This window comes from Dermacentor variabilis, chromosome 8 (assembly GCF_050947875.1).
Source record: "Dermacentor variabilis isolate Ectoservices chromosome 8, ASM5094787v1, whole genome shotgun sequence".
Taxonomy (NCBI): domain Eukaryota; kingdom Metazoa; phylum Arthropoda; class Arachnida; order Ixodida; family Ixodidae; genus Dermacentor; species Dermacentor variabilis.
Window position 1 is genome coordinate 53,004,851 of NC_134575.1, and position 18,084 is coordinate 53,022,934.

The 18,084-nt window shown below is 45.3% G+C and overlaps 1 protein-coding gene across 3 annotated transcripts in view; it reads left to right on the top strand.

Annotated features, from left to right (window-relative positions):
- The first annotated feature begins 4,949 nt into the window (after nucleotides 1–4,949).
- Nucleotides 4,950–18,084, top strand: part of LOC142590215 (cytochrome P450 6a2-like) — a 35,175-nt gene continuing 22,040 nt past the window's right edge. For 2 of the 3 annotated variants that reach the window (XM_075702135.1, XM_075702136.1), the window contains exons 1-5: nucleotides 4,950–5,044; nucleotides 8,981–9,033; nucleotides 10,693–10,789; nucleotides 11,470–11,595; nucleotides 14,350–14,599. In XM_075702135.1, the coding sequence (XP_075558250.1) occupies nucleotides 10,721–10,789; nucleotides 11,470–11,595; nucleotides 14,350–14,599 (445 nt within the window). In that variant the 5' untranslated portion in view covers nucleotides 4,950–5,044; nucleotides 8,981–9,033; nucleotides 10,693–10,720. The remainder of the gene's footprint in view (nucleotides 5,045–8,980; nucleotides 9,034–10,692; nucleotides 10,790–11,469; nucleotides 11,596–14,349; nucleotides 14,600–18,084) is intronic. The other variant, XM_075702137.1, reaches the window with a different exon arrangement.

The window sequence follows — 18,084 nt, forward strand, 5'->3', positions numbered from 1 at the left end:
TTCAGGCGTCAATGGGAAAGTTGTGGGGCTCTACAATTATTGCCCAACCCAGGCACTTCCAAGGAGATAGACTTAGCGTGGCCGTTTTTATTTGGAAAAAACGAAAGCCCGCGAAGTTTAAAGCATACCACGTGACAGGCGCTCTGTGCGCCCGATTGCGCCACAATTACGGTGCTCTCACCCGTATGTACTTCGTAAAAAACGTCGCTCGCTTCGAGCCTTTCGTGCTACACACGACAGAGCTTCGCCTTGTGCCTGCTTCCAAGATAAACGAGCAGTTGAAACACAGCGCGGCTCCCGTTTCTGCGGGGATAATTGCACTCTCACGCTAGCAGAATGCGCGCGGAGGAAAAATGACGGGCGCCTGAGTTCGAATTTGGGAGCAAGAAGACCCCAACAAGCGACCACGCATTATAACAAGCATCACAAAAGGAAGAATCGTAAAATGACACGGAAGGTTGCTTTTTAGCTTCCTGTCCATCTCTTGTCGGCAGAGAATTTGTAATTTCATATTACTTACGTTCCTTCTCCACATCGTATAAAAGCTTCGCACAGATGGCTCTTTTCGTGCATAAAGGCTGTAGAGATTTATTCGCTGTCATGTCTGTCTAAAGAATGCCTTCAAACAAGTCGCCCTCGGCCATAATGCCGCATTGGCACCTTTTCAGCACGTCCGACGTAGCTTTTTTGATGACGCAAGACTGTATCTGGCTGCAGGGCTCAGCAATCTCGGCCTTTAGCGCTTCTAGTTTAGTTGTAGGTTTGCGGTACACTCGGTCTTTCACGTGTCCCACAAGAAGAAGACACGAGGTGTTAATTTCGGTGACCTTGCAGGCACCTTGCATGCCTGCCGACCCACTGGCGTTTGGAGGCTTCAAGCCAGGCTCGAGCAAGGTTGCTGCTTTGAGCTGGCGCTCCGTCATGCTGATACCAAGTTCGCTTTAAAAACGCAAGAGGAAGATCGCAGCGAAAATCATCGACTGGGCCTTCCAAAATGTCGTTCACGTAACGCTGAGCGGTGAACATGTGGTGAAAAAATATGGGGCCAATTATTCTTCCATCAAGGATAGCGCACCACACACTGAATGTATATTGGTACCGGTGTCTGGTCTGGGCCACCCAATGCGGGTTCGTATCGCTCCAATAATGCGCATTATGAATGTTGACTTGAGAATTTTTGGAGAAGGTTGCCTCAAACGTCCAGAGCACTTTCTCAACAAAATCCGGTATTTCGTCACTGTTCACAAGGATCCAATTTGAGAAATCAAGCCGCCATTGAAAGTCTCTCGCAGCTTTCGATGCAGTTGGAGGTGATAGGAATGCATTTCAGCCTTCCTAAGAATTCTGTGACACTTTGAAATGCCGACCTCACCACTCGCATCACACACACGCTGGAATGAGGGTCTGCAGTCATGAAAGCCAAAATGTATCCTTCAGCCTTTTCACTGATGGACCCCTTCCTGCGTCGTGTCTCCTTGAAGCTACCCGTTTCTTTCAGCGTCAAGTAACTCCTCATAATTCTGTTCGCGCTAGGTCTTGCCCCACATTGACAATTTTGGTACACCTTGGCAGCTTTCCTCTTGTCGCCCCGTGCCTCTCCCAAGGCTAAGACCACGTTCGCCTTCTGCTCGCTTGAGTCCGGCATGCTTTAGGCACTGAATGACAGCAATAGTCGAGCTCACATGCATCTAGCCGCTGGCACGGCTTGGTAGAAAAGCGGCGTTATAACAAATGATGCTCCCTCTCGCACAGGTTCCAGATGTATGATGCCTGTTTTGTGTTTATTTCATTTCTATTCCGCATCGACTTGAACGCTGGAAAAAAGAAAATTTTTTCTTCTCGTCATATCGGAATAAACGGCTGATGATGACAGCGCGTTCTTCCGCGACAGGCGCGCGCGGCTGCTGACGAAGCGCTTTTTCGGAGCGCCGTCGCCAATCGCCGCCGTTAATGTCGGAGCCGAGCGAAGGTTGAAGCACTTTCTCGTAAGTGAAGGGAAGGGCCGGCTCTGGCGATGCTTTTACAATTCACTCATGAGAGCGCTTTAATCAAAGCGCATTCGAGCGCACACAGCGCGCTGTCACGTGGCATTTTTTTAAACTACGCGGGCTTTCGTTTTTCCAGAATAAAAACGGCCACGCTAAGTCTATCTCGTTGGCAGTGCCTGGGTTGGGCAATATTTATGAAGCTACACAACTTTCCTATCGACGCCGGAACGTTTCAAGCTATATTTAAAAAGTTAATTAATCTCAGCTAACTACTGAAAAAAAAAGACGAGCAAGAGAATGGTACTGTAAGTTTAGATAAAGTTTAACGACATCAACGCGATTTCTGTTTTGAATAACGCATAGGTTTTTCAAAATCTTGGTCGCAGTTAGCTGAGACCCATTGTACATTATATATATATATATCACAAGAAGCCAATGAACAAAGACACCAAGTGCAACAAAGGAGAAATTAGTTGTACTTACTAATTGCATGAAAGAAACTATAAATTACTGGCAAGGGGGGGGAAATGGATGAAAATTTTTATCCACTTTTATTGCCGTTCATTTAAAATTTCATTATTTCAATTCGAAAGTACAAGTAATTTGCCCCAGCTACCTGTTCCTCCCCGCCAAGCCGCATCGTCAAGCTTTGGACCTGCCCCGCAGGCATCCGTAGCGGCTGATTTGAAAAATTGAATATGGCATCGTTTTGTGAGCATTGTTTTTTTTTCTTCACTAGAGAGCCCACGATGCGGCTTCCCGTAAAAACTTGAGAGCGGCCCGCAGCTTTATCACCTCCCTCAAAAGGGGTCATCGGAGCCTCTCAGGGCCATCGATAAAGTTCCCTGTCTGTCTGTCTGTCTGTGTGTGTGTGTGTGTGTGTGTCTGTGTGTGTGTGTGTGTGTCTGTCTGTCTGTCTGTCTGTCTGTCTGTCTGTCTGTCTGTCTGTCTGTCTGTCTGTCTGTCTGTCTGTCTGTCTGTCTGTCTGTCTGTCTGTCTGTCTGTCTGTCTGTCTGTGTCTGTCTGTCTGTCTGTCTGTCTGTCTGTCTGTCTGTCTGTCTGTCTGTCTGTCTGTCTGTCTGTCTGTCTGTCTGTCTGTCTGTCTGTCTGTCTGTCTGTCTGTCTGTCTGTCTGTCTGTCTGTCTGTCTGTCTGTCTGTCTGTCTGTCTGTCTGTCTGTCTGTCTGTCTGTCTGTCTCTGCTGTCTGTCTGTCTGTCTGTCTGTCTGTCTGTCTGTCTGTCTGTCTGTCTGTCTGTCTGTCTGTCTGTCTGTCTGTCTGTCTGTCTGTCTGTCTGTCTGTCTGTCTGTCTGTCTGTCTGTCTGTCTGTCTGTCTGTCTGTCTGTCTGTCTGTCTGTCTGTCTGTCTGTCTGTCTGTCTGTCTGTCTGTCTGTCTGTCTGTCTGTCTGTCTGTCTGTCTGTCTGTCTGTCTGTCTGTCTGTCTGTCTGTCTGTCTGTCTGTCTGTCTGTCTGTCTGTCTGTCTGTCTGTCTGTCTGTCTGTCTGTCTGTCTGTCTGTCTGTCTGTCTGTCTGTCTGTCTGTCTGTCTGTCTGTCTGTCTGTCTGTCTGTCTGTCTGTCTGTCTGTCTGTCTGTCTGTCTGTCTGTCTGTCTGTCTGTCTGTCTGTCTGTCTGTCTGTCTGTCTGTCTGTCTGTCTGTCTGTCTGTCTGTCTGTCTGTCTGTCTGTCTGTCTGTCTGTCTGTCTGTCTGTCTGTCTGTCTGTCTGTCTGTCTGTCTGTCTGTCTGTCTGTCTGTCTGTCTGTCAGAAGGCTGCTCACAAGAATGCCAAGAAATCTTTGAGTCATAATTTGACTAAAGTCTTCGAGAATAGAACTCTCACATCAGTTAGAATGCTAGGCATCTTTTTTTTTCGATCAGTAATTTTCCATGAGCGGTCAGATCAACTCCCTAGAAGGTAAACTCTTCAGGTAGTTGGTACGCTTTACGCAATTAAATAATTACCCACGAACGCTAACTACCCTCATTAGGTGCTGTTCCGTCGTCTGGAGGACTAGTTTCGCCACAAATACAAATTGGCCGTTACAACTCCGAAAGAGAATTGTCCGCTGTTTCTCTATTTTTTCGTATGACTTTCCCTCACAGCCGTTCTTTAAAAATGTGTGTGTGTAATTGAGGTGATAGATTTTTTAAATACCGGTTATTATGAACTTTTGTTGAGGAACATCAACAAAATATTATGCTCATATGAAATAGCAGAGCTAAACAAAATTACGCCTCGCTACTCTACTCGCGTACATGAATAGTGCCGCATATATTGCGTTTGAGGACAAACTACTCGCTGCAAATATTTCGCTACAATCTTCATAAGATATTCAATCACAGGCTGATAAATGACACCGATCTAAGGTTTTGTGAGACTTTCCAGATGCACAATTTCTTTATCTTTTGAGAATACTGAGTGCGCCTCATATGTACATATGAATTGATGCTGATACAATTTATTCTCTTTGTATCTAGGACAGTTTTTCTTTTTAATAAATGAAGTAAAACCATCTTCAGTTACTTGTTCGCTCAGTGCAAGAAAATCCTTATTTCTTAATTTTCTTGCCTCGGTTTCTTAACTACATGCTCAGTTTGTATTGTTTATGAGCGATCGTTCTTTTTTGTATCTATTTGAAGCCCACCTCTTCAATGCATTATTTATTTATTAATTTATTTTTTCTTTATAATTCAGTTTATTTGTCGCATGCTACGTATACCCATGTCACCATGTACATGGCTTTGTCAAATTGATCCGCACCTATATGTTTGCTGTAGTAAGTGAACAGTGAATGACTGGCTTAACTGCGTTCATGAGCCAGTGCTGACATTGTTTTATTTTTATTTATTCTTTTTTTGCACTCAAGGAAGGAATGTCACCAGCTCATAGTCCACACTGATACTCTGTCCACTGCCCTCAGATATATCGTCTTAGTTTGTTCTATGTTTCATCAATTTTCAGATGGCGACAGAAAACTTTTGATTTCTTCCGAGGGACTGGCATCTCCGGTCCACCTCCGAGCATATTCTCGGGCCATTTCTACCAATTCTGGCAGAAGGTACAGTGCTTAAGTTTACTTACGGTGATAATGACAATGTTGATAGAAACAAAACTTTTATCTATCAGGTGCACAGCGCCCTTACTTTATGACGTTCTTCGAAAAGCACTCCAGCGCTCGCTGGGTATAGAACTTGTTAAGGCCAACAAGTTTTATAAATGGCACGAAGAATGCAAACGAATGTGCAGTCAGTTAGCGATTGGCTAGGCCTTAGATAAATAAGAAATAGTATTCAGTTGCTTCACCTAGGAGAGTCTACTGAAGTCATATAACACGGTTTGTACGAACACAACAAAAGTTCTGAAATTATTTTTGTAAGTGGAAGAAATTGGCCTACATGATAGTTTTTTTCACGTTAAAGTGAAAAATAAAGTAATGCCAGGTGACACTGGTTAGCTTTATCGGATGTTGTTTAGGCCTGTTTGAATGCCTATCTCGATTCTGCTCCCTCAGTGCTTTCCTCATGGTGACCCAGCCGATGTTGTGGATGGCTTCCACCGGTAAGCACATAAAATAAGAAAACATCGCGCGAATGATAAGCACGATGACTCGGCAATGCTGCCTAGGGGAGGTCTTCTTGTCCAGACCACCAGCAAGTGAATGTATTCGTGTGTGACGACCCTTACAAAAGTTAAGACAGAAATTGCGTTCCGTTGTATTTACTTCATATTACATTCCATTGTCTTTATGTTGAAGTGCAATTCAATGGACTGGATGGTCTTTGCAACATGCCTGCCAAAAGTAGCGCTCAGAGCGCAAGCAGCGTGATTACGTTTGTCTTTGAAGAGAGTGCAGTACTACCTCTTCAAACTGGCTAGAAGCACCCATGACCCGTATTGCTTCCAATTAGATCTGCCTTAATATATGTGCAGGTTGTAATATCAGAATAAAAGCAGCACTGGTCGAGTTCCAGGCCTCGTTTGACGACTAAAGGCCGGCCGGTCATTTGTGACACGTTAATGTTGGGCTTACATTGCTGACTCTGCGACTCTTGTTCTCCGATATAGGGAGGCACAGTGATAGCATTTCATGTGTAATAGGCGTTTTTTCGCTTGCCAGTGCAAGCGCGGTACATATAGTTATGTGGAAAGAGATATTTCTAGTGTTAATATAGGTTTCTGCATTTGACTATCGATGCGAATGCGCCAATTGGCTCAGTGAGCGAAATAGCCTGTGTCTGTCATCTGTAGTAGAAAAAAAAAATTCACCGCCCCTTCCAGTCCGTGAAGATGGTCGAACAGCGAAGCTGTGTTAGTTACACCGAGCGTTAGTTATACCGAGTTAGTTATCTCTGGCGCGCAGCTCAGGCTCGGCATTCCGACGACGAGTCCGTTCACAAGCCAACTCTCGCTTATATGCTCGCGTTGGGCAGCCTTTTCCTCAGGAGTAAGAACTAACCGTGGTCTACACATAGTTGTAGATGGGACACAATGCGCGGAACCACTAATACACAGCTCCGTGTGCTGAGCGCAAGACCCACCACTTGAGATGCGGACCCTGCAATCGTTTTGGCGATTGGTTGGATTGGTTAGACGATTCACGTGGCTGCCGACACTTGCGGCAGCAACAAGTGCCGGCTGCCACGCGCTCCTAGCATAGAGAAAATATTTCAACAAGAGGGGACACTCGGTGAAAACGGGCAACAGAAAATACGTCACGCTAATGTCGACCGTTTGCTTCTCAAGATATATATTATACATCTCAATATATATTATTCGTAGGGGTGCTTAGCAGACACTTTTCTGCGATCTCATTCCACTCTTAAAGCACTTGGGGGCTGGACATTTTATATGCTATTGCTGTAAATCCTGTCACCTGCAGCTTTTGTCTTAGTTTGTGACAATGAAGTGGTTGACACTTATTGTAATGCAGGGCTGTCACGTGCATCTTTTCTCTGACTTTTATAAGTTCGCACTATCTTGTCTAATGACCAGTTCTGTGTATGAGTTCTTGTAACGGTTGCGTTACTAGCATATCTCTACGCATTATGGCGCGTTTTTGTGATAGAAATGAATAAAAAATATCTGTGAAAGTGATTGTCCATTTCATGTACACGTAACTTGCTTCTGTAATCTGTCTTCTATGGGTTCAAGCTGTATATTCATTGGCACGTGTCAATATGCATCATCTTTGCAGCATAGATTCTACAGAAGGCTAATGTTTACACCTATTGCGCGATTAAGCCAATAATCAATAAAAATGGCTATCCCTCAGACATCCCTTAATAGTCCATGGTTCATCGCACGGATGTCTGACGGACGTTTAGCAATGAAAAGATAAACAAATTTCTGCATCCGGGGAACATCCGTATATCCGTTCTAGACATACGCAGGACAGCCCTCGCACTGCTAATTAGTATGCGCCTGGTAGCCCGGTGAATGTCCGCCGTAAACCCTTAGGCGATCTGTCGGCGGCCTACTTATGACCAAGCTATCCAGAAGCGGTGGGTCCAGCGGACGTCGAGGGCAGTTCAAATGCCCACTGGGATTGCGCACCTCCCTGCCAAATTTCTATCTACCACGTGTATTGTGAAGGCCTCTACAAGGAAGACCGCTACTACGAATATTAATATGCCCGTACAACCGGGGAATACAGGTGACCCCTAATGCTAATTTGTTGCTTTACAACGAGCGCCGCGTGGCGGTGCCACCGCGAAGCAGGGGTGCAGGAAGCGCCTCCCTGCGGGAGAGTCCGGATACCGCCGTAGTTGTGGTACACTTGCCCCTCACCTGCTTTTAACTGACGGGGCAAGCAACTCTGAACTGACGACCGAGGACATTGCCGAGGCCATCAAGGGCTACATGAAAGTCCACGAACGCAGCAGTGGTGATGAGCCTGCAGACTAGGCAAGCATTTTTGACGAGGCAAGCGCTCGAGGCTACGCAGATGTAACTTGCGTCACTTCCGATTGTTTGCCGCAGTACATGCTACAAACCTCGTTGCCATAGAGTTGCCAGCAGTCGCACAATCTACCAAATTAAATGTGCAGAAAAAATGTTACTGGCTTATTTCGCGAGTATCTGTTGAATTACTGCTAAATAAAGCTTTTCTTCTGCCGACCGTGCTAAGCCTTCACTGTAGCGAAGCGGTACGGTGCGCTATCTCTACACCGGAGTGACCTGTACTACGAAAATTTTCGGAGATCCCAAGCGCTTTCTTGTAAAGGCGTTTTACTCTGCAGTTATTTTTCTTCCACGTAGTGCCTGCAGCTAACAAGTAAGTCACGCCCTATGCTCAGAACTTGCGGTTGAATTTTTTATTAAAATGTGCGAAGGTGTTCCCCCAGCAGTAGAGGAATGTACGAATGGAGGAATTCCCGTCAAACTGTACGTTTAAAGGGACATTAAAGGAAATAATTAAGACGATCCAGGTCAATAGATTACTCTTCTATCATCATTTTCTATGTGCCAGCCTATCACTTCGTAGAGAGTTGCCGCCGAAGGTGCCTCTGCTTCTCCTCAATAAGAACCGCACGCGATAAAAGCGTATGCGTTGACGTGGGCTCCATGTGACCTCTGTCTATCGCCACTCTCCGTGAATCAGATTGTGTAGTCGTCGCATGAGATGTACCATAGTCCACAACAGGTGGCACCACTCCGATTTTTCATTTTCCCTAATTTTTTTCCGTCATTGCTGTGAATGATGAATTCGTTATTACAGAGGCCTGATATTTCAATCTAGCTTGACTTATTTTAAATTAGGGTCTCTTTAACGACTAGCTGTAAACTGCGCGATAGTCGTCCTGTTACTTTGACTTTCTCTCAGCGGACTCTTGAATGACTTGGAATAACAAGGTGTGCCTCTGATGTAAACTTGAGACATTTATCATAATTCAAAACTGAAGGGAATAATTTATAAATTTCTTAACTTTCTCGTGTTTTTCGAAGCATTGAAAACATCTTTTGTTTTCAATATAAGCCACTTCTTTCCTTCCAGAACACCGTGGAAGTCATAGATGAGTGGTCCAAGGAATACGGTGACATCTACGGGTAAGTGAACGTATCAATGTAAGTTATTATTTCCTGGCCACGTCACCAGTGGGCCATACAAATATCCACCAACTTTTTGCGGAAAATGCTGAATTTCTTAACCTGTAATGCGAAGAAGTTTCGCTTATGCACAGTCATCTCGAAAGCAATAAATGTGAAGTAATTCAATAGCCGGTGCTCTTTCAACGCCTCGCTAACCTACTGGGTGGTAAAATACTTTAAACCCTTTCAAATACTGGGCTTAGAATGTATGTTAATTCTACAACAATAGTTCACACGCTCCCATTAACTTGACACAAGCAGAGTAGCGTGGTCTTCGCATCATACGAGAGTGGTCTAGCGTTGTAGAGAGCAGACGAGGACACCAAGAGAACCGTCAATGTGGACCCTTCTTCAAGATCATCAAAAAATGCAAATCATAGCCTTAATGTCTACCATCTTCCTTGTTAACGCTAGGAACTAAGCATGATGTACTTGGGTGTTTCACACTAACATCCAGAGACATTCATCTGCCCTCGCACGCGTTCACGGCCATTATAGTCGCAATCATTTTATCGAATTTCATTCTCGCCACATCACATCAGTATTCTTTTAAGCCTTAGATTGAATTTGCAAGAAACAGATGTGCTTCTGTGACAGATATTGCGATAACAACACTAAGACTGCCAGTAATCGTCCCTTTTAATTATTTTTCTGCTACGTCGATTGTATCAGAACCTCTGATTCTTAAATCAGTTCTTGGGGTTCGTCTATTTGTTTTATGTGCTCGCGCCATGTCTGGTATTTTGCGCGAGTGATACGACACTTTTTATGTTACCGTGAACTGTACTTTTCATTCCTTTCCTGACAACTCTTTGTACTGCTTTAGCGTTTTGATTTGTAACACTGTTTTGCAAGCACGTTTTCATTGTAAACATTTTTAGCTCTTATGTATCGGTTTTCCCTTGTCATTTCTTCAATGACGACCCCCTTACTCAATGCTCCCCTTGTGGCCGGTAAGGTACTTTGAAATAAATAAATATCAAAAATGATATCTTTTTTTTTCTATGGAAATAAGACTGGTTATGCCGATGCTTTTGTTGGGGTGCAAAATAATAATTGAATGATGCATTATTTTATAAATTATATTTGATCCAATCATTGAAGAATCACAGCTGCTGCACATGAACTGCAAACTTGTATCGCCATGCGAATAAGCTGGTTTGTGCATTGTAAATTTCCCATTTGTGAGAATATTCCTTATATCTGTCTTCAGCATATTTCTTATAGCTGACCTGCCATGGTTGCTCAGTAGCTATAGTTCTGGGCTGTTCAGCACGAGGTCGCGGGATCGAATCCCAGCCATGGCGGCCGCATTTCGATGAGGGCGAAACGCGAAAACACCTGTGTACTTAGATTTAAGTGCACGTTACAGAACCCCACGTAGTCGCAATTGCCGGAGTCCTCCACTACGGCATGCCTCATAATCATAAAATAGTTTTGGCATGTAAAACGCCATAATTGTTCTCTCATAGCTCATTTAAGCATTCGTAAAGGTATTTCATTTCATGCCACTTCAGCTCAAACGCTCTGCAGAGCTTTTGCTAAGTGCAGTGTACTACACAGCCCGCATTCGTTATTTTTTTCGTGAGGGGGGTCTCTTTGGGGATGTCATCGCAGGATCTTCAATGGCGACGCCCCTTTCGTCATGGTGAAGGACATTGAACTTTTGAGGCGTGTGTTCGTCAGCGATTTCGGTCAATTCATGGACAGAGGGGTGAGTGCACTTATTACTGCTTTCACGATTCGCAACCATTCTAAAGAGGACAAGGTTGTGCAATAATTAGCATAACGCGCAATTGATGCCATCGCTTTTCTCGAGCGATGAACTTTGGTAGAACGAAGGAGCGCATTCTTAAGTCAATATCTCCACAACAGGACGTATTCAACTCAGTAAGGTAACGCATTTGCTTTATTGGCCTCGCCAAGACACGACCCTTTGTGGAAACGCGGGAAACGGGATGAGCAATTCAAGTGCTAATGGTGTTTAAGTTCAAGCGCTAATATCATAACGATAACTCCACGTTGAGGCTTCCCTTCTTCTGATTAAATAGCCTCCATCGTCTCCAGGCCCCAGTGTATTGTTTCACTTTCACTAACTGTGCTACACAACATCGGATTTAAGCTGCCACAGTCGACGGTGATACGGAGATGGCCTTCTGCTTAAGATCATTTAAAGCTTACTGATGTTTAAGCAAAATGAAAACTTATAAACGATGTGGCGGGATTGGCCGAATATAAAAGTACACCGCCCTCCGAGAAAACAAGAATGCGAAAACGAGATGCACGTTCTAACGCACGTGCCCCGTGCTAGGCCTAACTAGCACTTCGAACGCCTCGCGGCAACCTTCGGTACGCTTCTTCACTTGTCGTGCTTGCCCTGTGTGTTCCTCGCAGACTGTGTGGAGATCCTTGAACGAGCATCCGGCGTTCCGGAACTCGATTAGCATCGCACGAGCGGAGAGTTGGAAACCTATACGGCGGTGCATCTCTCCGGCATTCACGGCAAACAAGCTGCGAGCGGTAAGCACGTTTTCTCTTCTGTCAGTGCGCGGTTGTCGTCTGCTAGAGGTCGTTACAGCCCGCCTTCAAAATTTCTCGCTCCTATGGCCTTACAATTGCAGCGAATGACATTAAACGGACACCTATGGTATAATTTTATTTCTTGTGTATTACTAGATTACCCTTTCGCAATATAAAAGACACCACTGTCAACAGAAGAGGCTTGGTAAGCGAGAAAGGGCACAAAATGGAAATACGTTTAGTGACGTCACCTTGAAGTTCCTGCACTTGCTTTCCGCGAAGTCATGGATTCTTACGGCGCATACTAGTGCCTAGTTAGGTATCTATTGGCCAAAAATGGACTCAATTATGTTCTAAACAGGCCAAATATCGATCACGCCAAATTTCAAGAACCTTCACTGAGGCACTGCGACCCTAGTATAAAAAAAATGTACATTGAAATCCGTGACATCACAGTGACCTATCGGCACTGAGGCTGTGACGCGAAAGAAAACAGCAAAAAAAAACTTAACTTTCACCTCAATTTTCATTCAAACTTTTCCAAGAACATTTTATCAGTCTAAACTCAGTGTTTCTCGTTTGTTTCTTTTATACGGTGTGCTCAATAGCAAGTGCCTTGTATTGATCTATTTAATGCAATTGCATTTATTTGACTGTCAATGGCGCCTACCTTTGTCAATTTATTAATATTCCTATCCTCAACGCGCACTCTGAGATGTGTCTAGTCTCGGTAATATGCCTCGAACATTAGCCAATGGGAAATTAGGATGAAAGAATTTCAACATTGGCTGTGTTAGAAACAATCCGTGTTTTGAGGCTACAACAAAACAGTGCAACCGCGGCTTTAGGAATTGTGGTACCACTACTTCCCTGCCGTATTTCATTGTCCAAAGCACAGTAGTTGTGTTATAACTTCACTCTTCCGGCACACAGAACTGTTTAGTGGGTGGCATTAAAGCCATTAGCATCACACAGAACATGAAATGCCTTGTCTTGTGATGCTAATTATTCTTCAGACATTGCGCACATCGTAAGAATCGGAGGTGTAATTGTCCGCCTCATTTCTTTCATTTCCCTTTCTCCATTAATTTAACTCAAAGAGCCATACAGGTATTACAGAGGGGAGTGGTTGCAGAACAAATAAGCAAATCTAATGAAGCAGCGCATGGCTACAGACAGCAGTGTTCGACATTTCAAGACGAGTGGTGAAGGCGACAGAAGCGGAAAGGCGATTGCAGTTTCGGCTTGTTTTAGGAATAAAAGATCGAGAGGAGAGATTGCTTTTGTAATAAGGCAACTTTCATGCGACGATTACTGCGGGATGACAAGTGGTTGGGGGGCTCAAAAAGAGGCATCCTCAAATCATTATTATTGCGAAAGCAATTATACGGACGCTCCAGGCGAATTCCCGCCGTCATCATCGCCGTCGGTGTCGCCGTGATGTTCTGTAAAAAAGCCCTAGTGCGTAAGTTCGCGGGCGCGCACCGTATCCTTTAGGTGGGATGGAAAGAATGCAAGGGTGAGCCGAGTAGAATGGTGGCTTGGTGCGGTGACGTCGTTTCGCGTGCGCAATGGGGAATGGCATGGAGGATACGCGCCGACATTTTGCGTGTACAGGGAAGAGAGGGGGAGGGGGGTTCAGCGTAACGCGAGTCTCTGCGGTTACCCCGTTCACAGCTGTGGCTGCGCATGACGCTGCAGAGCGCGGCCACGCGCGCCCTATCTTCGAGGTGATATGCGATGAAACCCACCACATAGCCGAATGCTTCGTGGGCGCTGTGCTCTCGAGTTCCCAGTTCGCGTTGAAGCGAGACACTGCACGAAGGTAGTATTCGCTCGCTACTGCTGCCGCTCTTCATCACGCCGGCGCTCCGACAGCACGTGTCCGCCATCGTTGAGTTAGATGTGTTTACGTTTGCCAGTGCGCGCCTTACACCGTGCTCGTTAACTTAGACAATAAGTGAATATATACAGCAGCTTATACAGCTTATACATGTACTAACATTACTGCTTCCCAGTGTCAGATAATTTGCTATCGCAATCACTGCTTGGCCTTTCATGCGAAGCTGCAACTTTTTTGTTTAGTAAACATTGCAGAACAAGCATATTGGAGAAATACAGCGTCCGCTATCTAGGTGATGGGTATACTTTCATGCAAAAGACGCTAAACTCGCCATAATACACAGATCGAAACTTTGCCTATGTCGATATAGGGAGGCATGACAAGTGGTGACGTTGCACTCATAAATACCTGTTAAATGTATCATAATGTCCGCATAGACGGCACGTGATTCTTAAAGAACATGAGGATGCCGATAGATCTAAAAATTGCATAGCAAGATGTACAACTCCTATCCCACATCTCCACTGAAGCATGAGAGCTGGTCTTCTTTTCTTTTTCTGGCCCAGTACGACTGCTTAATGAAATCACTGTGTGAAATAGGTAATAGTAAACAATATTGTGTACAAATATTTTTTTTCGTTCTGTAAATATTGGTTATTATATGTGCCCCAAAATTTTAGCTGTTTCTAGTAATTTGTGTGATAATTGGAATTTTTTGTGTTACAAGTCCAAGTGAAAGTTATTTACACACTATCAGGGTCAATAGAACGGGACCCTCTAACAGTACAGTTGGTTCCAGAATAGTATCTATGTATGTGTGCGTTATTCATCGTATTGCTAACATTAAAATAAACTCACTTACTCATTGAGTTATTTGGGGAAGCGTGTCGTAAACGATTGGACTTGACCAGTTTGTTCCAGGCATGGTGGAAGCCGTCGACAGCTTCTTGGAGATCCTCGACGAGCGAAGCGTTCGCGAAGGCCCGTCTGGTGGGCAGATTGACGTGCGACCTTACCTGAACACCCTGGCGTTCGACCTGGTCGCCAGGACCACGTTCGGTATGCGTCTTGACGTCCAGAAAAATCCCAGCAACCCGCTCTTCGTGCACGCCACGTCAGTACTTCCGGGAACACTGGCCACTCTCTTCCGCACGGCGGCGCGTAAGTTAGTTCACGTGCCGCATCGGTCAATTGAAGTCATCATCATTATTTTTATTTATTTATTCAATACTGTCAATTCCGTCAGGGATCGTAACAGAAAGGGCATTCAAAAAAGTACACTGACATACAAACATGACAATAATAACGGTTTGGAAATACACATTAATATACAGAATAAACTTATACATCAGTAGCAGTAAAAAAATATACAATCAGGTTCACGCTGCAAGGTTTGGGTTGGGCAGATAAATGTGTTAAAATGCAAAACAAAGGTAGTAACCAAGTGATACTGACAGTAAACAAAAATAATTACTGACATGTAAGTAGATCGTTTTCAACAAGCGTGATAAAAGCAGTTAGTGATGAACTATTAACAGAGTCCACGTTCAAAGCGTTCCAATCGCGTATAGTCTGTGGAAAGAATGAGTACCTGAAAGTGTCAGTGCGGAATGAATACTCGTTTAGTGTGTGTGGGGGGTTATGACGTGTTTTCCTCGTTTGAGATTTCGTTATGTATCGTGAGGTATCCAGATTTAGTTGATTATTTATGAGTTGGTAAATGGTTTTAAGGCGCGCTAGTTTTGCTCTGTTTTGGAGGGTTAGCATCCCGGCTTGTTTGAGTAGTTCTGTCGGTGAGTCTGATAGCCTATGCTTGTTAAAAATGTATCTGAGTGCCTTTCTCTGAACGCCTTCAAGTTTTTTGATCAGCTTGTTAGTGAAAGGAAACCAAACTACGTTTGCATACTGTAGTACCGGTCTGACAAATGTTTTATATGCTAGTAACTTTATATCAGATGGTGCTAGTCTGAGGCGTCTATTAATGAAAAATAACTGTTTTAGTGCGGTTGCCGTGACTTTGTTAACGTGAGCATTCCATCTGAGGTCAGAGGTTAGTATTATGCCTAAGTATTTGTATTCACAGACAGAAGCGAGAGGGATGTTGTTTAGTGTGTACTGAAAGAGTGATCTATGTTTTTTCCTAGTTACAGATAATACAACAGATTTATTAACGTTAACAGTCATCTGCCAATCTTCACACCATTTGGTTACTGATGCTATGGCGTTATTTAAAGCTATATGGTCGGCGACAGAGTTAATTTCCTGATATAGCACGCAGTCATCGGCAAAAAGTCTAATGTTGTTAAATATGTTAGCAGGAAGGTCGTTTATAAAAATTAGGAATAACACTGGGGCTAAGACGCTTCCTTGTGGTACACCTGATGTGACATCAGCTGTTGCGGATTGCTCGTTGTTAATTTCGACGAACTGAGTACGGTTAGTGAGGTAATCAGTAATCCAGTCTAAAATTGGGCCAGTTCCTAAAGTTAGTTCAAGCTTTCTAATAAGTTTTGGGTGTGACACACGGTCGAAGGCTTTCGAAAAGTCTAGGAAAATAAGGTCAATTTGTTTCTGGTGATCAATAGAGGTGGTTACGTCATGCGCGAGTTCAATTAGTTGAGTAACGGTAGAAAGTCCCTTTCGAAAGCCATTTATTATTATTATCATAGTCATGATCACTAGCCTATATACTGCCCATTGGCAGAACGAAGGCTTCGATCTCCAGTTACTCCTTTCTTGAGCTAGCACGGCGATGCGTAAGTTAGTTCACGTGGACCATCGGTCAGCTTGAGTCAACATATCAGCATCATCAGCATCATAATCATCATCATCCCTGGTCTATTATTCTGCCCATTGGCAGAGCCAAGGCTTCTCCCAGCGATCTCCAATTACCTCTGTTTCACGCTAGCTCATTCGCACTTGCCCCTGCAAGTTGTAAAGATAGATATGTAAATAGCAGCTGAGGATGAATTACCATCCTTTAGAAAACACCCGTAAGACCCATATCCAATGATCCAATACAAACAATCATCCGACACAACCATCGCCCCTAAGTACAAACAAAGATCCGGCTGCGGCTTAGCTCGGCTACCACTGGATATGCAAAGCGAAAGCTTGCTTTAGCCTGGTTAAGTGTTGGTTTTACTTGCTTAGCTTTTGATCTAGCTGTAATTATTATACTTAGGCATACAATCATCGTTAAGCGAAGTATGACGACATTGCCGAGGTCAGTGGCTAGACATGACTGTGATTGCGCTTTGGTCGACGCGCATCTTTCGACGCTGCGGCGCCTGTTAGCGCTTTCCCTGCGGCACCTGTTGTGCCACAGGGGAAGCGCAAATGCTAGACATGCAAAGAGATGCCGCGAACACGCGCAGCGCCGAAGCACAAACGGACAGGGTGCGAACGCGGTTGCTACATTGATCTTGACAGTGCCCTGCCTGTTGCATTCGGGACCCTCTCCAGTGAAGCGGTTCGCCGGGCGATATCTGCGGAGTGGTCAGACGCCGCTTGGCGAGGACGGCTCAAAGCCTCCCGCTCCCGCGCAGCGCTCAGAAAAGACTGCCCGGCCTCGCTTTCATTCATGGCCAAGCTCGCAGTGACTAGGCGAGCGCGGCGGTCCGCTTAGCCAGGCGCCTGGCGAGTCACGTGGTCAGGCGGTGTCCCAGCTGCGGAGCGCGCATGCACCAAGCCGACTTCGGCAGCCGTGGTTAGCGCACGTGAATCATTAGCAAGGTTTCCAGCTGCATAGGCGCGCGCTCACGCCATGCGCTTAGAAAATCGAGCCGTGTCGCTTCCGCCGAAGAGGGAACGGGCAGGAAAGAGTACCGCGCGCGCTGCGCGGCTTCGTTTCCGTTCAGCTCGGTCTCGGTAAACGGGTGGGATGGTCGCACGTTGTGCTTTCCCCGAGAAACGGCTAGCCTTCGACGAGTGGCGGCGAGAACTCGCCCGCGAATGGGCGTAGGAGGAAGGAGGAAGGAAAGAGAAAAGTAGAAGGCAGGGAGGTTAACCGGAATAACGTCCGGTTGGCTACCTACACTGGGGGAATGGGAAAGGGGAAACAAAGATCACAGGGAGAGAGAGGAGGGAAGGAAAAAAGGAAATTGCGGTGAGTTCGCTGACGCGTGTGGCCTTACAGAAATTGCATTAATAGTCACAGATGGTTGCACAAACCCGTCGTCCTTGAGAAGCAGAAAAGCGCCTTCACCGCTTTATGGGCCGACAGGCGATGGGGACGGTGTTCCAGCAGCACCTGCACAGAAAGCGGCCGATTGTCCAGTTTTTGGAAAGCTTTGGCAAGTTCTTGTCTCTCTGGGACATATCTTGGACAGTGGCACAGCAGGTGGTCGATGTTTTCTTCGGTGCCACAGATCTCGCATGCTGCACTGTCAGTCACTCCAATTAATGTAGAGTATGCCTTTGTGAAGGCAACTCCTAACCAAAGGGGACACAGAAGCGCAGCTTCCCGTCGAGGAAGTCCGAGTGGAGGTCGGAGTTGCAGTGAGGGGTTCAGTCGATGCAGTCGTGTAAGTCGTAAGTTTGGCGAGTTCCACTCGGTCACTGTGAGACTGCGTGCCAGGTGTCGAAGCCTGTCTTGCAGCGTCAGTCCTCGAAAGCGGAATTGGAACGCTGTGCTCTTCTTGATG